Source organism: Lissotriton vulgaris, chromosome 10, assembly GCF_964263255.1.
Source record: "Lissotriton vulgaris chromosome 10, aLisVul1.2, whole genome shotgun sequence".
NCBI classification, from domain to species: Eukaryota; Metazoa; Chordata; class Amphibia; order Caudata; family Salamandridae; genus Lissotriton; species Lissotriton vulgaris.
Genome location: NC_141698.1, coordinates 1,156,177,757 through 1,156,204,930, shown reverse-complemented (window position 1 = coordinate 1,156,204,930; position 27,174 = coordinate 1,156,177,757). Strand labels below are relative to the sequence as shown.

At 48.9% G+C, this 27,174-nt stretch overlaps 1 protein-coding gene across 3 annotated transcripts in view; it reads right to left on the bottom strand.

The window, feature by feature from the left end:
* Positions 1 to 366: 366 nt before the first annotated feature.
* LOC147689504 (NACHT, LRR and PYD domains-containing protein 3-like) overlaps positions 367 to 27,174 on the bottom strand; it is a 255,087-nt gene continuing 228,279 nt past the window's right edge. For all 3 annotated transcript variants that reach the window (XM_086942258.1, XM_086942260.1, XM_086942259.1), the window contains one exon: positions 367 to 585. In XM_086942258.1, coding sequence (XP_086798384.1) covers positions 535 to 585 — 51 coding nt within the window. In that variant the 3' untranslated portion in view covers positions 367 to 534. The remainder of the gene's footprint in view (positions 586 to 27,174) is intronic.

The following is a 27,174-nucleotide window of genomic DNA, read 5'->3' as shown; positions in this document are numbered from 1 at the left end:
ACCATGGGTGACGGAGCTGTGGCGCACAATAACTGGCGCATCCCTGGGGATCCGCCAGGTATTGTAAATCTGCCCCATAATGTATATACACTTAGGTCTAACTGTACTTTCTCCTCGTTTAAGTTTTTATCTCTTCCCCAACACCCCCTCTCCTTCCTCATTAAGCCCTCCCCTTGGGGTCCTGATGATGGTGCTGATATCTTCTACAGGATCGAAACGCGTCGACTAACAAACGGACCCACATTTAGTCATTTTAATTGTGCAGTTTGGGCGGTTTCTCTGATTTGTGATGCACCAACATTGTATATTAAACGTTAGTATCATGCTTTGCTTGAGCACCGAACACGTTTGATCACCTCACTGCAGTTTTTCTTGATCAATATGTAATGTTTATTGATTACTATGACAGATCACTAAATGTGTAAAAATGTATTGAGAATGCATAGCTTTGTAATTTCCATTAGGGACCCTGGTTTTGTTGTAGGACTCCTGGTTCATGTCCTTGAGTATGGGTGGTCCAGGTGACCCGTCGCACTAATGGTGGGTTCCTTTTAATCCTTTAAAAAACGTCACCAGCTTAGCGCCCTGAAGAAAAAGAAGAAAGACTCCAAATTTAGGCCTTCTTTACAGATTACAAACCACTACCATTTAATATATTGCTACAAATCAAATATAAACTATTATTTCATGAAACTTGCAAACATAACAATTGCCAACATTTATGGAAATCCAATAACAGTGCGAAGCTTTGAAGTGTCATCTCAACAGACAAAAGAGCAGGCTGTCATAAGGTCAATACTGGTAACCAGATGGCTCGATAGGGGAGGGGGCACATCATGTATTGCTCAAGGTTTGCTTGACTAACTGGACTTAATCAAGACTACAACTCCCAGAATGAGATTATTTTCATTATGCGAACAGACAGAAATGGACATCTATCACCCCGATCACATCAAGTCAACTCGTACCCCGATCCGAGGTAAGGCATGAAGCGCAGAGGGAGGCACCCTCACTCCAGTCTGCAGGTGGATGTGAGCAAAGGTGGCGAGTGTAGGAAGGTACATCCTGACTATGGTTGCCCCCAACTTTTTGCCCTGTGTTTTAGCTGGTTTTGGACATAGTCGACCTGGGACCCTACCAATCAGGACCCCAGGCCTACTGCTCTCTCTTTAAAATGGATTCCATGTACCCTAGGTGCATTTCCAATTGGTACTGGGCCACCCTATCAGACCCTGTAACTCAGGGCATGGGTGTACCCAGGGCTGCCACGGGCTGCAGCATGTATTATGCCACCCCTGGCTGGCCTCCTAAATTTGACACAACTGGCTGCATGACAGCTGGGGCAAAGTCGTGTAATCACCCTTTGCTGTAGGTGTAGTATACCTATACCTAACCCTAAAAATGGACACACAGATTCCTATCAGTCACTCCTATGGCAGGCCTTGACAATCCTGAAGGCAGAGTGCTTGGAATCGTGTGAGATGGTGCTCTGGCATGAGCTGAGCCTGTCTGCAGCTTGCGGAACCAAGTCCTAATAGCTGTTCCATGATAACGCATACCATATACTCTTAAGTGCATTATAATCCTCGCGGTTAAATGCTAACTTTGGTATTGCTTTATCAAAACATGTCGAGTAAGGTGTCATACGAATTGGAATACTAACCCCTCGCTAATTCTGGCGACGGGGTTAGCATTCCACCATTCTAGAGGGACACGACATGTATGTAACTGTGAACCCCGGTTAAAGTTAACTGAAGCCTCAGCTCCACAAAATGGATGCTGCCACCACAGACACGAGTCTGACCTCCTGCTGCTGGGAGTCCTTCCAGCGAGGGAGGCCTGGACAAAGGGTTTCCTGTCCGGGGCGGTGCTAGCACCGTCCCAGACATGGTTTTGTGTATCCTGGGTAGGCAGGGCTTTACAGGAAGGTGACTGCTGAGTGGCACCCCGGTGCTCACTACGCATAGGCCGGTCTGAACCAGTTCCAGGGGCACACCAGCCCCTGGCCTGGGGAAGTCCGGCATGGCAGAGGGGTGTAACCACCCCCCTCCTGGTCCCACCCATAGGCAGGACCTAGTCACCGGGTCAGCCCCCTTTTTTAGTATAAAGATAGGAGCGGGCCCCCTGTTCAGATTAGATCATCTTTGGAATCAAGACACGACTTTCTGCGAAAGGACTTCAAGATTTCTTCCTCAAGATTCTCCCTTGTGGCTAAGGAGTAGTCACCCTGCATCCGCAGGCACCATCCTAAAGAACACTGCGGTCTGCTGCAAGTCCTTCATCACGAATCCGACGACCCAGCTCGACGAGACCCGGCTTCCCTGGCACCTCTGACCTCTACTCACCTCTACAGCAAAGCTGAGAACCGTGAGTGCGACGAGACCTCGAGGGACCGACGATCGCCAAGACTGCACGACATCTTTACAACAAGCCCACCGTGTCCTCCATGGGTGAGTGCTTTGGGGTCCGAGAAGCCCCAACCCTGCGCAGCTCCAGCACCCAAGGTCAGCCTCCCTGCATCTCCACGATCTGCGTGGGGCCCTTCTGCTGTTTGCTGTGCACCGCGTTGTTTGGCTACTAGCCGGCTGGCTTGTGGCCTTCTGAACGACGCCCGACGACATCACTGCTGCTGGTCTGGTTGCTCCAGACTGGCCCTTGCTTCCTTCCTTAAGAGAGGCACCCCGGACCCTCCTGGTCCACTCCAGACGCCATTTTAGGTCCACCGCGTGGGCTTGAATTTGCCAAGGCTTTGTTGCCCAATCCTGGGTCCAGCGACGCCGACAGCTTCTATCTTCGTGGGACAGCTCGATCCTCCTTCCTGGTCGCCGACAACGCCTCCTGGTCCGTGAGATCTCCGAGCCCAGCGTCACCCACACGCCTTGACGAGGTGGCTACCATCCGGTGCCCTCCTGGTGCCCACTGACTACTGGCTAGTAGTCTCGAACTTGGTCCCCTCTGCTTTCAGGTGTCATCTTCCATCGATCCAGGCTTGGATCCACCGAACTTTCTTCACTGGTCGCCTGCCAGCAACTTCTTTCTTCCAGGCTCCTGGTCCGTCAACGAGGATTCCCGACGTCCTTTGAGTCCTATGCAGCTGCAGCCCCTGGGCTAGGTAACTTCGTCATTTAGGTGCCCCAGCATAGCCTCAGTATCCAAGGGTCAGAATCCACTTTCGTTTTCTTCCTACCAGGTCGGGTTCGCCCGAGAACACTAACTTTGCAATTTCTAGCTACCATAGACTTTGTCCCGCATCTCGCGTGAGAGTGCACACACTGCACCCGAGTCCCCTGGGTCTCCTAGAAGTAATCTAACGATTCTATAGTCAAGTCCTAGCGATTCCAAAGCCTATTAGTACTGTACTTACCTGCTAGTAATTTCGCATTCCACTTTCAAAGTATATGGTTTTCCGTGCCCCTCGGGCATTTGTATATACTGTGCTAACTTAAGTATTTTTGTAAGAGTTTTGGTTTGTGCTTAGTACCCTGTCCTCATAAAGAGTACAGGGCTGTTGTGATACTTAATAAATAACTGTTTATTTTCATAACACTTGTGTGGTGTCCTTTCACTTGGTGTTCAAGGGGTATATGTGGTATAACAGCTGGCTTAACACGCCCTCTCGAGTCTTTAGCCTTAGACTGCTCGTATCCACGCTACTAGGATAGCTGGTCTATAAGGTTGACTTACAACCAATCATCAATAAGGGTTGCTGGACTGATACATAGTGTTCACTAGAATAGGGACCACTGCATATCAGGCCACCTTCTCACATTGGTGGCAGCGGTGGGATTTGAGCTTGCTGTTGTTTTACCACACGTATCCTAAGAATATCTTGTTGAAAGATCACATAAGTACTGTTAGTACATATAACTAAGCTTAGAATACTCTGAGTTCTACTGAACCAGCTGTTGCAGCTCCTCAAGGCTTAGCACACTTTGGCTGCAACTCTTAGCAAGGGATCAGTAGGTAAACACATAGTGTAGGTAGGTGCATCACTTACACCACACTAGAATCAGCATGTCAGACAAAGGAGGAAACGCTGAGTATCCCCTTGTGTCAGTGGACCCTCCACAGGTCCTTACTTCAAAATATGCTGCTCTTAGCTTCCATGAGATGAGACAAGTGTGTACCCTCAGGAAGCTAAAACAGGGGTCTAACCCCACCACCTCCTTTCTGATTGGTCTCTTGGAGGCTTATGATGCCAGTGGGGCTGGTAACTCAGACCCTTCTAATCCAGAGGGGAGTTTGCCCCCCTTACAGGGACCCTTTGATAGCCAGGACCATCCCCTCCAGGAAGCAGATGATGCTGAGGATGAGGATGAGGATGAGGACCAGTTGTCAGGGGATAAGGCAGATAAGGGACAGGTAGAAGTCAGTAGACTAACCAGGTCCAACTTAAGCAGACATGAGATTGGTACTGGGGGACTCCTGGGGCCACTCTCAGGTCAGCTTAACATTGGGAATGGACGAGTTAGGTCTCTATCAAGAGGCTCTAACAGATCCTTTCGAACCAATGGCTCTCTCAACTCTTCTCACAGAGGGATGTCTTCCCCTAAGAGGAGAGTGTATGAAGCTGAAGAAAGGGCAGTCAAACTGAGGATTGAAAGGGAAGAACTTGCCCTGGCCAAAGAGAGACTTGCCCTTGCTAGAGAGCAAGAATTATGTGGGCTACAGCCCACTGGTGGCAGCAATAAACCTAGCAATAGGGAAAGGAGTTTTGATACAAAGCACCTGAATAAGATATTGCCCCCCTTTAAAGAAGGGGATGACATCCACAAATGGATTACTGCTTTGGAGAGAGCCTGCACTGTGCAGGGTGTCCCCCAGAGTCAGTGGGCAGCTATCTTGTGGCTCTCCTTTGATGGTAAAGGTAGAGATAAGCTCCTCACCACAAGGGTGGAGGATGCTAACAATTACCAAATCTTGAAGAATACACTGGTTGATGGGTTTGGTTTAACCACTGAACAATACAGGATGCTGTTCAGAGACACCCAGAAAACTCAGTCTCAAGATTGGACTGACTTTGTTGATTGTGCCACTAAGGCTTTTGAAGGCTGGCTACTGGGTAGTAAGGTTACTGATTTTAAAGGATTGTACAATCTAATTATGAGGGAGCAAATCTTAAATAATTGTCAGAACCAGTTATTACACCAGCACCTGGTAGACTCTGATCTGACCTCTCCACAGGAATTGGGTAAGAGGGCAGACAAATGGGTCAGAACCAGGGTTAGGCCTAAAAACCAGGGTGGTGACCAGAAAAAGGAATCAACCAAGCCTCAAGAGAAGGGTGGGGATAAATCCACAGAAGACTTCCCAAGGGCCCCAAAACTCCAACAAGGGTGGTGGGTCCCAGAACACTCCTTCAGAACAGAAGAAACCTTATTGCCATACCTGTAAACAGGTGGGTCATTACAAAAGTGATGCCAGTTGCTCTAAAAATGGTAATAAGGGAAATATACCCCCAGGTAATACTCCTAAACCTCCTGTTACCACTAGTGGTAATCCCCCAGGTGGTGGGAGTGCCCCCAAGAATGTGGTGGGCATTACTTTGGGCAATCAGGAGGACTATGGCCTAGCCAGGTTCCCTGACCACACTCTTGTCTGTGAGACTGGCATGGGGTTTGCCAACTTCACTACTGGACCCCACATTTTGGGAAAGTATAGACAAGAAGTTTTAGTGAATGGTCAGAAAGTTGAGGCATTCAGAGACACAGGGGCCAGCCTCACCATGGTGAGTGACCATCTGGTCCCCTCTGCTCAACTGACCCCTGGTTTTACTTATCAGGTGACAGACATTCATGGAATGAAGAGAAGGCATCCCATGGCAGTAGTCAAGCTCAGCTGGGGTAATGTCACAGGGCCCATGAGAGTGGCAGTGACAGATAACCTACCTGTAGATTGCTTACTGGGGAATGACCTGGAACTCTCAGCATGGGCTGAGGTGGAACAAGAAACTCATTCCAGAATGATAGGCCTATCCAGACAGGTTAGTGGGGCAGTAATAGCTACAGCCCCAGTCCAAGCACCATTCCTCCCTGAAAAGGTTGGAAGGGCAGTGGTAGCCACTGCCCAGGCTCAGACAGACTTTCCAGAGCAAGATAGGAGGGCTGTGACAGTCACAGCCCAAACACAAACTGAGTGCCCTCCTGAAAACGTTGGCAAGGTTGAAATGGTCTCAGCCTCTACTCAAACAGATAGTGAGGTTGTGAAGCCTGAAACAATGGATCACTCCACTCAAACAGAGAGCATTGAGGAGGAAGAAGAGTCTTCCCCCTCCCAGACACTAGGTAAGAGCCAGCCTCCTCAGGGAACTGACTCTACCCCTGTTGAAGGAACTGCCCAAGAGGTAGTCAGGCCTAGCCTGGCAGAGCCCCTGATGGCAGTGGACCCTTCCCAGGTGGGACCCAGTCTGGAGCAGGTAACCTGCACCTCTCTACCCTGCCTCAGTCAGCCCAGGGCTGAAGAGATCAGGGAGGCCAGTGGTGGACCCCAAAGGGCCCCCTGTCCAAAAGAACCCCTTAATCAGCAGATTAGGATCACTGAAGCTGGTAAACCTAGCCAAGTGAAAATAGAACAGACTCCTGAGGGATCCCCCTTAAAAGTAGTTAGGGAACTCCCACAGCTGGACACTGTTGGGCACAGCCAAACATGGGGCCTAAAAACCCCAGACCTGACCTGTCCCCCCAGTAAGTCAAACAGAGGGACTCAGCCTCCAGCTTTAGGTAGCCAGAGGCTGACCCTGAGAGCTCAGTGCATCTCAGCTAAAGAAAGAAAGGCACACATGATGAATGGTGATTGGAGGAAGTTGAGCCCAAAGGTAGAGGAGCCTCACTTCAGTACCCCATCCCAGCATCAGCCTTCTTCTTTCCCAAGACACACCAGAGACAGAGATTCCCTATGGTGGAGACCCTCAGATACCCTTAGGGTGAGGGGTTGCCTAGTGGACCATGACACAGGGGGAAACCAAGCCAGAGCTGGTCCTTCCTTATATGGCCACTTAGGTAATAGAGGCTTACCTGGACAAGGATAGCCTTATCTCCTTTCGTTTGGGGGGGGGGGGGGGGGTTGTGTAGGAAGGTACATCCTGACTATGGTTGCCCCCAACTTTTTGCCCTGTGTTTTAGCTGGTTTTGGACATAGTCGACCTGGGACCCTGCCAATCAGGACCCCAGGCCTACTGCTCTCTCTTTAAAATGGATTCCATGTACCCTAGGTGCATTTCCAATTGGTACTGGGCCACCCTATCAGACCCTGTAACTCAGGGCATGGGTGTACCCAGGGCTGCCAGGGGCTGCAGCATGTATTATGCCACCCCTGGCTGGCCTCCTAAATTTGACACAACTGGCTGCATGACAGCTGGGGCAAAGTCGTGTAATCACCCTTTGCTGTAGGTGTAGTATACCTATACCTAACCCTAAAAATGGACACACAGATTCCTATCAGTCACTCCTATGGCAGGCCTTGACAATCCTGAAGGCAGAGTGCTTGGAATCGTGTGAGATGGTGCTCTGGCATGAGCTGAGCCTGTCTGCAGCTTGCGGAACCAAGTCCTAATAGCTGTTCCATGATAACGCATACCATATACTCTTAAGTGCATTATAATCCTCGCGGTTAAATGCTAACTTTGGTATTGCTTTATCAAAACATGTCGAGTAAGGTGTCATACGAATTGGAATACTAACCCCTCGCCAATTCTGGCGACGGGGTTAGCATTCCACCCTTCTAGAGGGACACGACATGTATGTAACTGTGAACCCCGGTTAAAGTTAACTGAAGCCTCAGCTCCACAAAATGGATGCTGCCACCACAGACATGTGTCTGACCTCCTGCTGCTGGGAGTCCTTCCAGCGAGGGAGGCCTGGACAAAGGGTTTCCTGTCCGGGGCGGTGCTAGCACCGTCCCAGACATGGTTTTGTGTATCCTGGGTAGGCAGGGCTTTACAGGAAGGTGACTGCTGAGTGGCACCCTGGTGCTCACTACGCATAGGCCGGTCTGAACCAGTTCCAGCAGCACACCAGCCCCTGGCCTGGGGAAGTCCGGCATGGCAGAGGGGTGTAACCACCCCCCTCCTGGTCCCACCCATAGGCAGGACCTAGTCACCGGGTCAGCCCCCTTTTTTAGTATAAAGATAGGAGCGGGCCCCCTGTTCAGATTAGATCATCTTTGGAATCAAGACACGACTTTCTGCGAAAGGACTTCAAGATTTCTTCCTCAAGATTCTCCCTTGTGGCTAAGGAGTAGTCACCCTGCATCCGCAGGCACCATCCTAAAGAACACTGCGGTCTGCTGCAAGTCCTTCATCACGAATCCGACGACCCAGCTCGACGAGACCCGGTTTCCCTGGCACCTCTGACCTCTACTCACCTCTACAGCAAAGCTGAGAACCGTGAGTGCGACGAGACCTCGAGGGACCGACGATCGCCAAGACTGCACGACATCTTTACAACAAGCCCACCGTGTCCTCCACGGGTGAGTGCTTTGGGGTCCGAGAAGCCCCAACCCTGCGCAGCTCCAGCACCCAAGGTCAGCCTCCCTGCATCTCCACGATCTGCGTGGGGCCCTTCTGCTGTTTGCTGTGCACCGCGTTGTTTGGCTACTAGCCGGCTGGCTTGTGGCCTTCTGAACGACGCCCGACGACATCACTGCTGCTGGTCTGGTTGCTCCAGACTGGCCCTTGCTTCCTTCCTTAAGAGAGGCACCCCGGACCCTCCTGGTCCACTCCAGATGGCATTTTAGGTCCACCGCGTGGGCTTGAATTTGCCAAGGCTTTGTTGCCCAATCCTGGGTCCAGTGACGCGGACAGCTTCTATCTTCGTGGGACAGCTCGATCCTCCTTCCTGGTCGCCGACAACGCCTCCTGGTCCGTGAGATCTCCGAGCCCAGCGTCACCCACACGCCTTGACGAGGTGGCTACCATCCGGTGCCCTCCTGGTGCCCACTGACTACTGGCTAGTAGTCTCGAACTTGGTCCCCTCTGCTTTCAGGTGTCATCTTTCATCGATCCAGGCTTGGATCCACCGAACTTTCTTCACTGGTCGCCTGCCAGCAACTTCTTTCTTCCAGGCTCCTGGTCCGTCAACGAGGATTCCCGACGTCCTTTGAGTCCTATGCAGCTGCAGCCCCTGGGCTAGGTAACTTCGGCATTTCGGTGCCCCAGCATAGCCTCAGTATCCAAGGGTCAGAATCCACTTTCGTTTTCTTCCTACCAGGTCGGGTTCGCCCGAGAACACTAACTTTGCAATTTCTAGCTACCATAGACTTTGTCCCGCATCTCGCGTGAGAGTGCACACACTGCACCCGAGTCCCCTGGGTCTCCTAGAAGTAATCTAACGATTCTATAGTCAAGTCCTAGCGATTCCAAAGCCTATTAGTACTGTACTTACCTGCTAGTAGTTTCGCATTCCACTTTCAAAGTATATGGTTTTCCGTGCCCCTCGGGCATTTGTATATACTGTGCTAACTTAAGTATTTTTGTAAGAGTTTTGGTTTGTGCTTAGTACCCTGTCCTCATAAAGAGTACAGGGCTGTTGTGATACTTAATAAATAACTGTTTATTTTCATAACACTTGTGTGGTGTCCTTTCACTTGGTATTCAAGGGGTATATGTGTGGTAAACAGCTGGCTTAACACGCCCTCTCGAGTCTTTAGCCTTAGACTGCTCGTATCCACGCTACTAGGATAGCTGGTCTATAAGGTTGACTTACAACCAATCATCAATAAGGGTTGCTGGACTGATACATAGTGTTCACTAGAATAGTGACCACTATATATCAGGCCACCTTCTCACAGCGAGGGTCACACATGCCTTCACGGAGTGCACAGGTACCTGCTGCAAAATAGCTTTTTGTTTGTCTTGAAATCATGTATACCCTGCACGCTCATGGCCTGCCAGTCCATGCTCTGCAGGAAGTGTAGGGTTGGGAGAAAGGACCCCAGGGGCACTACAACAAGACTCCTGGGGAATCAATACAGGACCCTCAGGGCATCGAGAGAAGAACCAGTGGCATCAAGACAGGATCCACAGAGCATCGAGACAAGACCCTGGGGTCATCAAGACAGGATTTTTCTATTTTTTTTTTATTTTAGAAGTTTTCTATAGCGCTGGCCAGACCCAGGGGTATCGGAGCGCTTTACAACAGGAGGGAAAGAAAACATAAACATATACAGTTTGGGAGTAGGATAAATGTGTTCATAAGTGTTCACGGAAAAAAAAGAAATTGCGATGCGTCCGAGGTGCCCCATTGAGGTAGAAAGGGTCAGAGGTAGTCACAATAGATGGAAATTTATTGAGTGGAGAACAATGAGACAAGACCCCGAGCATCGAGACAAGACCCCACAGCATGGAGACAAGACCCTGGAGCCACCAAGACAGGACTCCAGAGCATCGAGACAAGACCCCGCGGGTACCAAGACAGGATCCCGACTTCATCAAGACAGGACCCTCAGGGCAATGAGACAAGGCCCTGGGGGCATCAGGACAGGACCCAGAGGCATCGAGATTGGATCTCCAGAGCATTGAGACAAGATTCCCAGAGCACTCAGACAGGTCTCCCTGTGGGGGGATCAAGACGGAAACCAAAGCTCACCCAGTCAGGACTGCCGGGTATTCAGCAAGGATCTCCGAGGCATCGAGACAGGACTCTGGGGGCATCTTGTTGGGACCCCTAGGACATTCAGTCAAGAACCCAGGGACAAACATACAGGACCCAGAGGTATTGAGTCAGGATCAGAGGTGGAGCCACACGGTGCCCAAGGACATCCGGACACTCGTCATAAGCAGGCTGCGGAGCTCTTAGCCCGTCCTCAGCTCTACTGACTATGCGGGCTCCCCGTCCAAATCAGCATCAGTTTCACCGACTATGAAAATATCAGGGTTATAAATCTCCTTGACTCCATCTAAAAGCTCTGAATCAATAGCTCCATTGACCTTGAGTCTAATTCATTTCTCCAGGACGCGCTCCCTCAGGGCATCCCTAGCCCTCGGTGTCGCGTATTACCCAGTCTACCCTTGGGTTCAATATCAGGTGCTCACACACCAGTCCTGATGATGATCTCGAATTATTGAGATCAAAACGCCGTCGACCACAGTACAACTAAACTCCTTATTCATTATATAAAAATTGTTTAGAAGGAGTTTTTCTTATGTTCTCAATGTGATAAATGTTTTTTAAAGTTTTTCATAGGCACCACAGCACACTGCTTCTGTTTCACTTATTTGTGAGCACTGTATCTTTTTTGAACAATCTGGTATTTGACTATTGTGGAATAAATTAAATACTGAACAATGTCCATATGTGTCCCACCCTATACCTGTTTAAAAGAATTGTGTGCGTAAAAACAACAGGAGTATACCCATAAACCAGGTTGAGATTTGGGTAAGTTAGAGTACATAAACAACAGCATCTCAACTGGTATTATTTGCGAGACTAGTAGGCAGGCATGCACGAAACATTGCAGGTTAACAAAGTAGCAAGACTCTTGGTTTAGTTAAACGTGCCGAAGGCATCATACATTTAACAAAGACATGTAGGAACAAGAAAGCATACGGGGGTACGAAATAAATTGAGAACATTTGCTACAGCACTGTAAGCAATATATAGTGACACATAAAGTGGATGGCGCAGATGACACGTGAACAGCGATAAACGGCGAAGGTGAAAGAGTGACAGTAATTATAGACAACTTGAGGCTCACAGATAGGTTTTTGCATAAATTGATACAGAGTCAGACTGTTTTAGTGAACCAGAGTAAAATGCACTACAAGTTGCCCTGGGGTGTCGATGACGTTTCGATCCAAGTGGTTTAGGATCATCATCAGGACAAGGTTACTGAATGAAGGGTGCTGTGCATGGACGTCTGCAGGTATGGAGAAGAGGGGCTGGTGGGCTAGCGAGGCTTGGGCCCAGCAGATGTGCCGTCAAGGGAGTGAGGCGACGTGAAAATGTTCAGTAAATCAACCAGGGAATTCAACCCTTAGGTCCTAGCCCCATAGGGTCTCAAGAAGAGGGGAGTGAGTCGGCTCACAGTGGTCCCAGGGAGAAGGTGACTCTGAGGTAACAATAGCTGTTTGGAAGATGAGGCAAGGCTCTGGTGACGGGCATGGGTCGGAGCCCCGATCCACAGGTGGCCGTATGAAAGATCGGAAAGCAGGTCGACAGGGCCCCAAGAGCAATGAGACAAGGCCCTGGGGGCATTGAGACAGGATCCCGGGGGCACTACTACAAGACTCTGGGGGCATCAGGACAGGACCCAGAGGCATCGAGATAGGATCCTCAGAGCATCAAGACAGGATCCTCAGGACCCCCAGAGCATTGAGATAAGACCCCCAGAGCATCGACACGCTATGCATGTCATGAAAGTGAATGATGGTCTAGGATTGTTCGCATTTCTGATGTCAAAGTCCTATATATTGAGCTGCATAATGGGGAAAGGGTGTCAATGGCACATGAACAATTACATATAAACCATTGCTACATCCAACTATCAAAAAATCTCATTTGATCTCTGTACACAGCTGTTTTCACACTACAAGTGGTGGAGATTGATCCCTGGGAATGAGATTATCATAGCAAGCTTAGATGATGGATTACTTGTTTGGGTATATAAAAAGTGATGAATTCATGATTTGTGTTTAAACCCAAAGAGACCATTCTTAGCTGACATATCCATTTAGTCTCGATCTGCCTTAGAATTTGTTCTCTATTTCCTCCCCATTCATTATCAGTGATTTGTTCAATTCCATGGAACCAAATTTGCGTGTTAGTCGGGTGGTCCTGATGTATGTGCATCGCCATCGGATATCTTTATTCGTGATGTTTGATTGACCTGACATGATCCTGTATGCGTGTCTTAAGATGTCTGGTCCTGCTGCCAATATAGATCTTCCCACACGCACACCCAGTGATATAAATTGTGAATGTGGTCTTGCAGTTAATGAACAATCTCAGTGTGAACTCTGTCTGAGTATTATAACTGAATTTGATAGTCCTGTCCAGTCCCAGATCACATGCTGTTCAGCTCCTGCATGTGAAAAAAACCATCGGGTTTTGGTCGGCATCCAAGATGCAAACCTGCTTCCAGCATTGTTAGACTTTACATAACTTGGGCATAAGGTTTTTTTCAAAGTGCCCCTGCGATAAACCTATTGTGATTTTGGTGGTATGATTCCCTCTGGTGATGCATTGGCACCCAAGATATGCCAATACCTATGCAAAATGTCAAAAATGTGATTGCTGTACATGTTGTGTTGTGTAATAAAAACAATCTCTCTTTTCTTTACGGATATTTTTCTTTTGTGCGCCCCACTACCAACAAATGTTTCCTTTCTGTCTAATCTCATTGCTTTTGCTACAGCTTCATTTAGATAGAGAGCGTCATAACCTTGTTCATTAAAGTCATGTTTGATGTCCCGAAATCTCTTTTGGAATTCTTTTTCTTGGCTGCAATTTCCTCGGGCTCCAACTATTTCGCCATATGGTATGACGTTTATGGTGGCCGTAGGGTGAGCACTGATGGCATGAAGCACACTATTGCATGCCGTCTGTTTTAAAAAAATATCACTGTGTGTGATTCCCTCATGCATGTATAGTCCTAAATCTGAAAAGTCCATCTCACGACTATGGTCTTTCAGGGTGAGTCTCACATTAAATCTATTGATGTTTAGGTAGGTGTGATAAGATTTTAGGATCTCAACAACCCATTCCAAATGATCAAAACATCATTGCTGTATCGTCCATAAAATAGTATGTTATCAATTCAGTTACATGCGCCAGGACCCCAGGCATGCTCCACCTCATACAAGCCCATGAACAGGTTGGCATAAGATGGAGCAAACCTGGACCCCATGGCTGTTCTCCGTTTTTGAAGGTAGCAATCTCCATCATGGAGAAAGACATTCTTTGTCAGTATAATCTCTGCCATCCCTAGCAGCATAAGAATATGTTATAAATGGCTTATGTTTCACTTGAACAAATACAATTATAATGCTTCTAGACCACAATCCATTTGTCTGCATGTATATAGGCATTCCACGTCCAAAAGGGAGTTCCTCACTGTCCCATTGAAAATCTTCTAGTTTATATATTACATCTATGCTGTCTCTTAAATATCACTTAAGGTTCCTTACATAAGATAGCAAAAAAAATCAACATTTTCGGTTAGGTGCTCTGTGGGGACTCATTACAAGAAATAATAGTCCTTTCCGGTGGAAACCGTGTCACTTTATGGACTTTGGACATAATTTAAATGCAGGAGTATGTCAAATGATTAACCAGGAGATACTTATAGTCCCGGTCACTAAGAAGACATGGCTCGTGCCAACCCCTTAATCCTGCATTTATGTATTTCTCCATGTCTGGAAAAGGATTCCCTCTTAATCTTTCAAAACATGTACGATCATATTTTTGATCTCATTAAGACTGTCTTACTTGTCAGTCAGGACAATACTCCCTGTTGTCTGCCTCTCGTATCACAATGTTTTCATCACCCATTATATTAGGCAAAAAGTCCTTATCTTTCTTTTATAGATTATGATGTTGTTTACATTTCTTACTATCTTGGAGGGAGACTTGAAAAGGGGTGCCAACAATACAAGCTACATTTTTATTCAACTCAGTAGGCATGTCACTTGCCATTCAAAATACTTAGAAATATTATGACTGGCATGCTATAAAGACAAATGCTTAAAAAAAAATGTCAACAATAGGGTAAGAGCTAAACTTAAATCGAAAGTTATTGGTATTTTCATTTCAAATGTATTCAGCATATGGATGAATTAGAAAAGAATATGATATATATGAACAAATCATAGGGAATCCCCCTGAAAAGAAGACACTTGATTTGTGAACTATTATTATGACACATAAGATAAGAATTGAAGTTAGCCTTGCAAATTGTGATATAGTTTTATATTGAACAAAATGAATTGGTAAGCAATGGGATGTGCATAGTAAGTAGACTGTTTGAAAGACACTGACTAGAATTGAAAAATTATTCAATAAGGGATCATGTAATATTTTTCACAAAGATTGGTAGCGTGTGTGAAACTGCTTTTCTGTAATTGATTTCAATTACTTACGCTTTGTCTGTAATTTGAAGCCCTGAAGAAACTCTGTTAAAGAGACAAACTGCATTGGCTACACTGGAGAAAGAGTTTTTTAAGAAGATGTGAATAAAGGAATCTTGTTAAGTAATCAAGAGAATGGAGCTTCAACCCATGACGTAATTGATTTGTATTTTATATACATGATGAATTGTGTGTACTGATCATTCTTATGTATTAACATTGTTCGATCATGTCCATGTGTAATGCCCGGAAAGGCCAAGTTGGTTGTGGGATTGATGATGACCTGATGACCTTGAATGTAGGTTTGGGCAAATATAATTGACAAAGGGTGTGTAGGAAGGTGGCTACCTGACTATGGTTACCCCAAATTTGTTGCCCTGTGTTTAGCTGGTTTTCGACTTAGTTGGCCTGGTTCCCTGCTAATCAGGGCCCCAGGCTATCTGCTCTCTCTGTAAAATGGATTCCATGTACCCTAGGTGCATAACTAAATTGGCTTGGGTCACCTTATCAGTCCCTGTACAGAGCACTATTGGTGCCCAGGGCGTAGGTGCATCCAAGGCCTACCAGGGGCTGCAGCATATCTTTTGCCACCCCTGGCTGGCTATCCAAAATTGACACAACTGGCTGATCACTCAGCTGGGGCAAGGTGGTGTAATCACCCCTTGCTTAGATATAGTATGCCTATATCTAAACCTATCTGGACACATATAAACCTTTGAGCCACTCCTATGGCAGGCCTTAACAATCCTGGAGGCAGAGTGCTTGGTTTTATGTGAGATGGTGCTCTAGCATGAGCTGAGCCTGTCTACAGCTGTCGGGACCAATTCCCTAAGCTGTTCCGGGATAATGCCATACCATATGCTATTAAGTGCATTATAATCCTCGCGGTTATATAGCAACTTTGGTTTGGCTTTATCACAACATGTCGTGTAAGGTGTCATACGATTTGGAATACTAACCCCTCGACAGTTCTGTCGACGGTGATAGCATTCCACCCCTCTAGAGGGAGAAGATATGTTACTTTACTGAAACGCGGTTGATTTTTAAAAGAGCCTCAGATCCACAAAATGGATGCTTCTGCCACAGACACAAGTCTGACCTCCTGCTGCTGACCGAAACTCAGCAGAGGAGGTCTGGACAAAGGCTTTCCTGTCGCAGGGAGGTGTTACACCACCCGAGACAGGAGATAGTGGATTGTAGCAGGGAGGTTTGAAAGAAACCAGACACTGCCTGGGGCGCACAAGGCTGCCCCTTGCATAATCCGGCCAAACCGGTTCTGGGGCACACCAGCCCCAGTCCCAGCGCGGCCTGGATCAAAGGGAAAGGGGTGTATCCACCCCCTTCATGGGTCCCACCCATAGGAGGGGACCTAGCAGGTAATCCAGCCCCCTAGATTGGTATAAGAATGGGAGCATTGCCAACGCACTCAGATTATCCTGATGAAACATTTGCAACGAAGCACTGGACCCTTCGACATCCTACTCAACGTAGAAGACTGAAGAATCTCCCTTGTGGTCAAGGAGTGACCACCCTGTGCAAACAGGCACCATCCAGCACCTCAACGTCTGCTTTGTTGCAGTTCCCGCCAGAACTCGAGCGACAGAGATCGACGAGATCAAGCTTGCCTGCCTTCTTACAGCCCGATCCACAGTCCCTGCAGAGCTGAGACCCGTGGAGGCGACCGGAAGCGTGGGGCACGCCATCTTGAAAAGACCACGAGACGCTGACTGTGCAGCCCACGAGTGACCCTCGAAGCTGTACACCGGGGTTTGAGAAGCCCCAACCCTGAGCCACTCTTGCACTGAAGCTCACCCCTCTACACTCGAAGAGTGCTGCGTGGGGCCCTTCTGCTTTTGTTGGCTCGACACGTTGGCCCGGTCACTTGCCAGCTGGCTTGTGGCCCTTGTGCCGGCGAAAACCTAAATACGACTTGCGATTCTGGTTGCTCCAGACTTGCACCAGCTCCTCTGAAAAGGAGCACCGGCTCTGACCCTCCTGGTCCGAGTGAGAAGCAATCTTCCAGTCCTGCGTGGATTGCTCTTGCCAAGTGTTGTTTGCTCCGATCTTGAAGCCGACCGACGGTGAGAGCCTGCGTGGGACAGCTCGTGACCCGCTCCTGGACGTCACAGATGCCCCAGAGCCCACATGGCAGCGGAGAGAAGCTCCTCTATGTGAGAAGGTGGCCTGATATGCAGTGCTCACTATTCTAGTGAACACTATGTATCAGTCCAGCAACCCTTATTGATGATTGGTTGTAAGTCAACCTTATAGACCAGCTATCCTAGTAGCGTGGATACGAGCAGTCTAAGGCTAAAGACTCGAGAGGGCGTGTTAAGCCAGCTGTTTACCACACATATACCCCTTGAATACCAAGTGAAAGGACACCACACAAGTGTTATGAAAATAAACAGTTATTTATTAAAGATCACAACAGCCCTGTACTCTTTATGAGGACAGGGTACTAAGCACAAACCAAAACTCTTACAAAAATACTTAAGTTAGCACAGTATATACAAATGCCCGAGGGGCACGGAAAACCATATACTCTGAAAGTGGAATGTGAAATTCCTAGCAGGTAAGTACAGTACTAATAGTTTTTGGAATCGCTAGGACTTGACTAGGGAATCGTTAGATTACGACTAGGAGGCCTAGGGGACTCGGGTGCAGTGTGTGCACTCTCACGCGAGATGCGGACAAAAGTCTATGGTAGCTAGGAATTGGAAAGTTAGTGTTCTCGGGCGAACCCGACCTGGTAGGGAGAAAACGAAAGTAGATTCTGACCCTTGGATAGTGAGGCTATGCTGGGGCACCGAAATGCCGAAGTTACCTAGCCCAGGGGCTGCAGCTGCATAGGTCTGAAAAGACGTCGGGAATCCTCGTAGACGGACCAGGAGCCGGAAGAAAAGATGCTGGCCGGTGACCAGTGAAGAAAGTTCAGTCGGATCCAAGCCTGGATCTTGAAGATAGATGACACCTGAAAGCAGAGGGGACCAAGTTCGAGACTACTAGCCAGTAGTCAGTGGGCACCAGGAGGGCACCGGATGATAGCCACCTCGACAAGGTGAGTGGGTGACGCTTGACTCGAAGATCTCACGGACCAGGAGGCGTTGTCGGCGACCAGGATGGAGGATCGAGCTGTCCCACGAAGATAGAAGCTGTCGGCGTCGCTGGACCCAGGATTGGGCAACAAAGCCTTGGCAAATTCAAGCCCACGCGGTGGACCTAAAATGGCGTCTGGAGTGGACCAGGAGGGTCCGGGGTGCCTCTCTTGAAAAAGGAAGCAAGGGCCAGCCTGGAGCAACCAGACCAGCAGAAGAGTTGTCGTCGGGCGTCGTTCAGAAGGCCACAAGCCAGCCGGCTAGTAGCCAAACAACGCGGTGCACAGCAAACAGCAGAAGGGCCCCACGCAGATCGTGGAGATGCAGGGAGGCTGATCTTGGATGCTGGAGCTGCGCAGGGTTGGGGCTTCTCGGACCCCAAAGCACTCACCAGTGGAAGACTCGGTGGGCTTGCAGTAAAGATGTCGTGCAGTCTTGGCGATCGTCGGTCCCTTGAGGTCTCGTCGCACTCACGGTTCTCAGCTTTGCTGTAGAGGTGAGTAGAGGTCAGAGGTGCCAGGGAAGCCGGGTCTCGTCGGGCTGGGTCGTCGGATTCGTGATGAAGGACTTGCAGCAGACCGCAGTGTTCTTTAGGATGGTGCCCGCTTGATGCAGGGTGACTACTCCTTAGCCACAAGGGAGAATCTTGAAGAAGAAATCGTGAAGTCCTTTCGAAGAAAGTGGTATCTTGATTCCAAAGATGATCTAATTTTAACAGGGGGCCCGCTCCTATCTTTATACTAAAAAAAAGGGGGCTGACCCGGTGACTGGGTCCTGCCTATGGGTGGGACCAGGAGGGGGGTGGTTACACCCCTCTCCCCTGCCGGACTTCCCCAGGCCAGGGGCTGGTGTGCCCCTGGAACTGGTTCTGACTGGCCTATGCGTAGTGAGCACCGGGGTGCCACTCAGCAGTCACCTTCCTGAAAAGCCCTGCCTACCCAGGATACACAAAACCATGTCTGGGACGGTGCTAGCACCGCCCCTGACAGGAAACCCTTTGTCCAGGCTCCCCTCGCTGGAAGGTCTCCCAGCTGCAGGGGGTCAGACTCGTGTCTGTGGTGGCAGCATCCATTTTGTGGAGCTGAGGCTTCAGTTAACTTTAACCGGGGTTCACAGTTACATACATGTCGTGTCCCTCTAGAAGGGTGGAATGCTAACCCCGTCGCCAGAATTGGTGAGGGGTTAGTATTCCAATTCGTATGACACCTTACTCGACATGTTTTGATAAAGCAATACCAAAGTTAGCATTTAACCGCGAGGATTATAATGCACTTAAGAGTATATGGTATGCGATATCATGGAACAGCTATTAGGACTTGGTTCCGCAAGCTGCAGACAGGCTCAGCTCATGCCAGAGCACCATCTCACACGATTCCAAGCACTCTGCCTTCAGGATTGTCAAGGCCTGCCATAGGAGTGACTGATAGGAATCTGTGTGTCCATTTTAGGGTTAGGTATAGGTATACTACACCTACAGCAAAGTGTGATTACACGACTTTGCCCCAGCTGTCATGCAGCCAGTTGTGTCAAATTTAAGAGGCCAGCCAGGGGTGGCATAATACATGCTGCAGCCCCTGGCAGCCCTGGGTACACCCATGCCCTGAGTTACAGGGTCTGATAGGGTGGCCCAGTACCAATTGGAAATGCACCTAGGGTACATGGAATCCATTTTAAAGAGAGAGCAGTAGGCCTGGGGTCCTGATTGGCAGGATCCAGGTCGACTATGTCCAAAACCAGCTAAAACACAGGGCAAAAAGTTGGGGGCAACCATAGTCAGGAGGTACCTTCCTACACAACCCCCCCCCAAACGAAAGGAGATAAGGCTATCCTTGTCCAGGTAAGCCTCTATTACCTAAGTGGCCATATAAGGAAGGTCCAGCTCTGGCTTGGTTTCCCCCTGTGTCATGGTCCACTAGGCAACCCCTCACCCTAAGGGTGTCTGAGGGTCTCCACCATAGGGAATCTCTGTCTCTGGAGTGTCTTGGGAAAGAAGAAGGCTGATGCTGGGATGGAGCACTGAAGTGAGGCTCCTCTACCTTTGGGCTCAACTTCCTCCAATCACCATCCATCATGTGTGCCTTTCTTTCTTTAGCTGAGATGCACTGAGCTCTCAGGGTCAGCCTCTGGCTACCTAAAGCTGGGGGCTGAGTCCCTCTGTTTGGCTTACTGGAGGGACAGGTCAGGTCTGGGGTTTTTAGGCCCCATGTTTGGCTGTGCCCAACAGTGTCCAGCTGTGGGAGTTCCCTAACTACTTTTAAGGGGGATCCCTCAGGAGTCTGTTCTATTTTCACTTGGCTAGGTTTTCCAGCTTCAGTGATCCTAATCTGTTGATTAAGGGGTTCTTTTGGACAGGGGGCCCTTTGGGGTCCACCACTGGCCTCCCTGTTCTCTTCGGCCCTGGGCTGACTGAGACAGGGTAGAGAGGTGCAGGTTACCTGCTCCAGACTGGGTCCCACCTGGGAAGGGTCCCCTGCCATCAGGGGCTCTGCCAGGCTAGGCCTGACTACCTCTGGGGCAGTTCCTTCAACAGGGGTAGAGTCAGCTCCCTGAGGAGGCTGGCTCTCACCTAGTGTCTGGGAGGGGGAAGACTCTTCTTCCTCCTCAATGCTCTCTGTTTGAGTGGAGTGATCCATTGTTTCAGGCTTCACAACCTCACTATCTGTTTGAGTAGAGGCTGAGACCATTTCAGCCTTGCCAACCTTTTCAGGAGGGCACTCAGTTTGTGTTTGGGCTGTGACTGTCACAGCCCTCCTATCCTGTTCTGGAAAGTCTGTCTGAGCCTGGGCAGTGGCTACCACTGCCCTTCCAACCTTTTCAGGGAGGAATGGTGTTTGGACTGGGGCTGTAGCTATTACTGCCCCACTAACCTGTCTGGATAGGCCTATCATTCTGGAATGAGTTTCTTGTTCCACCTCAGCCCATGCTGAGAGTTCCAGGTCATTCCCCAGTAAGCAATCTACAGGTAGGTTATCTGTCACTGCCACTCTCATGGGCCCTGTGACACTACCCCAGCTGAGCTTGACTACTGCCATGGGATGCCTTCTCTTCATTCCATGAATGTCTGTCACCTGATAAGTAAAACCAGGGGTCAGTTGAGCAGAGGGGACCAGATGGTCACTCACCATGGTGAGGCTGGCCCCTGTGTCTCTGAATGCCTCAACTTTCTGACCATTCACTACAACTTCTTGTCTATACTTTCCCAAAATGTGGGGTCCAGTAGTGAAGTTGGCAAACCCCATGCCAGTCTCACAGACAAGAGTGTGGTCAGGGAACCCGGCTAGGCCATAGTCCTCCTGATGACCCAAAGTAATGCCCACCACATTCTTGGGGGCACTCCCACCACCTGGGGGATTACCACTAGTGGTAACAGGAGGTCTGGGAGTGTTACTTGGGGGTATGTTTTCCTTATTGCTATTTTTAGGGCACTTGGCATCACTTTTGTAATGGCCCACCTGTTTACAGGTATGGCAATAAGGTTTCTTCTGTTCTGAAGGAGTGTTCTGGGACCCACCACCCTTGTTGGAGTTTTGGGGCCCTTGGGAAGTCTTCTCTGTGGATTTATCCCCACCCTTCTCTTGAGGCTTGGTTGATTCCTTTTTCTGGTCACCACCCTGGTTTTTAGGCCTAACCCTGGTTCTGACCCATTTGTCTGCCCTCTTACCCAATTCCTGGGGAGAGGTCAACTCAGAGTCTACCAGGTGCTGATGTAATAGCTGGTTCTGACAATTATTTAAGATTTGCTCCCTCATAATTAGATTATACAATCCTTTAAAATCAGTAACCTTACTACCCAGTAGCCAGCCTTCAAAAGCCTTAGTGGCACAATCAACAAAGTCAGTCCAATCTTGAGACTGAGTTTTCTGGGTGTCTCTGAACAGCATCCTGTATTGTTCAGTGGTTAAACCAAACCCATCAACCAGTGTATTCTTCAAGATTTTGTAATTGTTAGCATCCTCCACCCTTGTGGTGAGGAGCTTATCTCTACCTTTACCATCAAAGGAGAGCCACAAGATAGCTGCCCACTGACTTTGGGGAACACCCTGCACAGTGCAGGCTCTCTCCAAAGCAGTAATCCATTTGTGGATGTCATCCCCTTCTTTAAAGGGGGGCACTATCTTATTCAGGTGCTTTGTATCAAAACTCCTTTCCCTATTGCTAGGTATATTGCTGCCACCAGTGGGCTGTAGCCCACATAATTTTTGCTCTCTAGCAAAGGCAAGCCTCTCTTTGGCCAGGGCAAGTTCTTCCCTTTCAATCCTCAGTTTGGCTGCTCTTTCTTCAGCTGCATAGATTCTCCTCTGAGGGGAGGTCATCCTCCTCAGAGCAGAGTTCTGAGAGCCATTGGTTTGAATGGATCTGTTAGAGCCTCTTGATAGAGACCTAACTCGTCCATTCCCAATGTTAAGCTGACCTGAGAATGGGCCCAGGGGTCCCCCAGCACCAAGCTCATGTCTGCTTAAGTTGGACCTGCTTAGTCTGCTGACTTCTACCTGTCCCTTATCTGCCTCATCCCCAGACAACTCATCCTCATCCTCAGCATCATCTGCCTCATGGAGAGGATGGATATCAAAGGGACCCTGTAAGGAGGGCAAACTTCCATCTGGATTAGAAGGGTCTGGGTTACCAGCCCTACTGGCATCATAAGCCTCTAAGAGACCAATCAGAAAGGAAGTGGTGGGGTTAGACCCCTGTTTTAGTTTCCTGAGAGTACACACTTGTCTCATCTCATGGAAGCTAAGAGCAGCATATTTTGAAGTAAGGACCTGTGGAGGGTCCACTGACACAAGGGGATACTCAGAGTTTCCTCCTTTGTCTGACATGCTGATTCTAGTGTGGTGTAAGTGATGCACCTACCTACACTATGTGTTTACCTACTGATCCCTTGCTAAGAGTTACAGCCAAGGTGTGCTAAGCCTTGAGGAGCTGTAACAGCTGGTTCAGTAGAACTCAGAGTATTCTAAGCTTTAGTTATATGTACCTAACAGTACTTATGTGATCTTTCAACAAGATATTCTTAGGATACGTGTGGTAAAACAACAGCAAGCTCAAATCCCAACCGCTGCTCACCAATGTGAGAAGGTGGCCTGATATGCAGTGCTCACTATTCTAGTGAACACTATGTATCAGTCCAGCAACCCTTATTGATGATTGGTTGTAAGTCAACCTTATAGACCAGCTATCCTAGTAGCGTGGATACGAGCAGTCTAAGGCTAAAGACTCGAGAGGGCGTGTTAAGCCAGCTGTTTACCACACATATACCCCTTGAATACCAAGTGAAAGGACACCACACAAGTGTTATGAAAATAAACAGTTATTTATTAAAGATCACAACAGCCCTGTACTCTTTATGAGGACAGGGTACTAAGCACAAACCAAAACTCTTACAAAAATACTTAAGTTAGCACAGTATATACAAATGCCCGAGGGGCACGGAAAACCATATACTCTGAAAGTGGAATGTGAAATTCCTAGCAGGTAAGTACAGTACTAATAGTTTTTGGAATCGCTAGGACTTGACTAGGGAATCGTTAGATTACGACTAGGAGGCCTAGGGGACTCGGGTGCAGTGTGTGCACTCTCACGCGAGATGCGGACAAAAGTCTATGGTAGCTAGGAATTGGAAAGTTAGTGTTCTCGGGCGAACCCGACCTGGTAGGGAGAAAACGAAAGTAGATTCTGACCCTTGGATAGTGAGGCTATGCTGGGGCACCGAAATGCCGAAGTTACCTAGCCCAGGGGCTGCAGCTGCATAGGTCTGAAAAGACGTCGGGAATCCTCGTAGACGGACCAGGAGCCGGAAGAAAAGATGCTGGCCGGTGACCAGTGAAGAAAGTTCAGTCGGATCCAAGCCTGGATCTTGAAGATAGATGACACCTGAAAGCAGAGGGGACCAAGTTCGAGACTACTAGCCAGTAGTCAGTGGGCACCAGGAGGGCACCGGATGATAGCCATCTCGACAAGGTGAGTGGGTGACGCTTGACTCGAAGATCTCACGGACCAGGAGGCGTTGTCGGCGACCAGGATGGAGGATCGAGCTGTCCCACGAAGATAGAAGCTGTCGGCGTCGCTGGACCCAGGATTGGGCAACAAAGCCTTGGCAAATTCAAGCCCACGCGGTGGACCTAAAATGGCGTCTGGAGTGGACCAGGAGGGTCCGGGGTGCCTCTCTTGAAAAAGGAAGCAAGGGCCAGCCTGGAGCAACCAGACCAGCAGAAGAGTTGTCGTCGGGCGTCGTTCAGAAGGCCACAAGCCAGCCGGCTAGTAGCCAAACAACGCGGTGCACAGCAAACAGCAGAAGGGCCCCACGCAGATCGTGGAGATGCAGGGAGGCTGATCTTGGATGCTGGAGCTGCGCAGGGTTGGGGCTTCTCGGACCCCAAAGCACTCACCAGTGGAAGACTCGGTGGGCTTGCAGTAAAGATGTCGTGCAGTCTTGGCGATCGTCGGTCCCTTGAGGTCTCGTCGCACTCACGGTTCTCAGCTTTGCTGTAGAGGTGAGTAGAGGTCAGAGGTGCCAGGGAAGCCGGGTCTCGTCGGGCTGGGTCGTCGGATTCGTGATGAAGGACTTGCAGCAGACCGCAGTGTTCTTTAGGATGGTGCCCGCTTGATGCAGGGTGACTACTCCTTAGCCACAAGGGAGAATCTTGAAGAAGAAATCGTGAAGTCCTTTCGAAGAAAGTGGTATCTTGATTCCAAAGATGATCTAATTTTAACAGGGGGCCCGCTCCTATCTTTATACTAAAAAAAAGGGGGCTGACCCGGTGACTGGGTCCTGCCTATGGGTGGGACCAGGAGGGGGGTGGTTACACCCCTCTCCCCTGCCGGACTTCCCCAGGCCAGGGGCTGGTGTGCCCCTGGAACTGGTTCTGACTGGCCTATGCGTAGTGAGCACCGGGGTGCCACTCAGCAGTCACCTTCCTGAAAAGCCCTGCCTACCCAGGATACACAAAACCATGTCTGGGACGGTGCTAGCACCGCCCCTGACAGGAAACCCTTTGTCCAGGCTCCCCTCGCTGGAAGGTCTCCCAGCTGCAGTGGGTCAGACTCGTGTCTGTGGTGGCAGCATCCATTTTGTGGAGCTGAGGCTTCAGTTAACTTTAACCGGGGTTCACAGTTACATACATGTCGTGTCCCTCTAGAAGGGTGGAATGCTAACCCCGTCGCCAGAATTGGCGAGGGGTTAGTATTCCAATTCGTATGACACCTTACTCGACATGTTTTGATAAAGCAATACCAAAGTTAGCATTTAACCGCGAGGATTATAATGCACTTAAGAGTATATGGTATGCGATATCATGGAACAGCTATTAGGACTTGGTTCCGCAAGCTGCAGACAGGCTCAGCTCATGCCAGAGCACCATCTCACACGATTCCAAGCACTCTGCCTTCAGGATTGTCAAGGCCTGCCATAGGAGTGACTGATAGGAATCTGTGTGTCCATTTTAGGGTTAGGTATAGGTATACTACACCTACAGCAAAGTGTGATTACACGACTTTGCCCCAGCTGTCATGCAGCCAGTTGTGTCAAATTTAAGAGGCCAGCCAGGGGTGGCATAATACATGCTGCAGCCCCTGGCAGCCCTGGGTACACCCATGCCCTGAGTTACAGGGTCTGATAGGGTGGCCCAGTACCAATTGGAAATGCACCTAGGGTACATGGAATCCATTTTAAAGAGAGAGCAGTAGGCCTGGGGTCCTGATTGGCAGGATCCAGGTCGACTATGTCCAAAACCAGCTAAAACACAGGGCAAAAAGTTGGGGGCAACCATAGTCAGGAGGTACCTTCCTACACTCTACAACCACCTGATTGCGCCCGACATTGCCTGGTTCCGTCCTGGTTCCTCCCTGGTCACTGTTGAGTGACCCAGACTCTGTCCCCTCTGCTTTCAGGTACTTTTCTACTCTGATCCACACTTGGATCACACCGGACTCTTCTCCTTCACATCGCCTGCAGCATATTCAGCTTCAAGCAACAACAACCTGCGTGACGAAACCCGACGCCACTTCGACCCTATGCACCCGCTTCCTGTGGGTGAGGTAACTCAGCAACGCCGGTGTTCCCACACTGGTACACACCTCTAGGGTCTGTGTCTAAAGTTTTGTCCATCTAGGTTCAGCGGAAGTATCCTTAAACTCTATTTGTGTAACTTTTACGCACCGTTGACTTTGCATTGGTGCATGCGTGTGCTTTAAGCGCTGCACCCGAATCCCGCTTGCTTTTCCCGACTTCAGCATTGCTTGTCCCGACTGCTCCCAGCGATTCCATAGGCCTAACCACTGTTCGATTGGTATCTCTCATACCACTTTCTTAATATATGGTTTGAATGGCCACCCGCCCTCATCCATAATTGTGCAACTTTCATATGTTATACTGTGCTTTTGATTTAACGCTTGTGCCCCTTTGCTCATAAAGAGTACTGGGGATTATTCTAGTAATAAATACATATATTTTTATAATATATACTTGTGTGGTGTCCTTTCATTTGATATTACAGGATTGTGATTGGTAAAACAGCTCGCTTAACACGACCTCTTGAGTTTAGCCTTTAAGGCTGCTTAGTCCATGCTACCCTTAAGATAGCTTGTCTAACAAGGTTGACTTACAACCAGACACCATGAGGGATTGTTTGGACTGATACAAGGTGGTTCCAGAATTGGAAACATCATATATCAGGCCAACTTCTCATATTGGTGTGCAGCGGTGCGGATTTGAGCTTGCTGTTGTTTTACCATTGCAATCTTTTTATCAAATTGAAAGATCACATCAAGTACCTTAGGTACATATAAATCAAAAGCTTAGCATATTTAAGTTCTACTGAACTTAGTAGTTGTAGATTAAAGGGATTAGCACACCCTGACTACAACTCACTAGCAAGGTACAGTAGGAAAACACATAGTGTAGGTAAGTGCACCACTTGCACCTCACTGGCAGTCATGTCTCACACAGGAAGAGCTTCAGGCTCTGCCCCTGTGACAGTTGACCTTACCAAGGCAATTTCCAGCTATGACAAACTT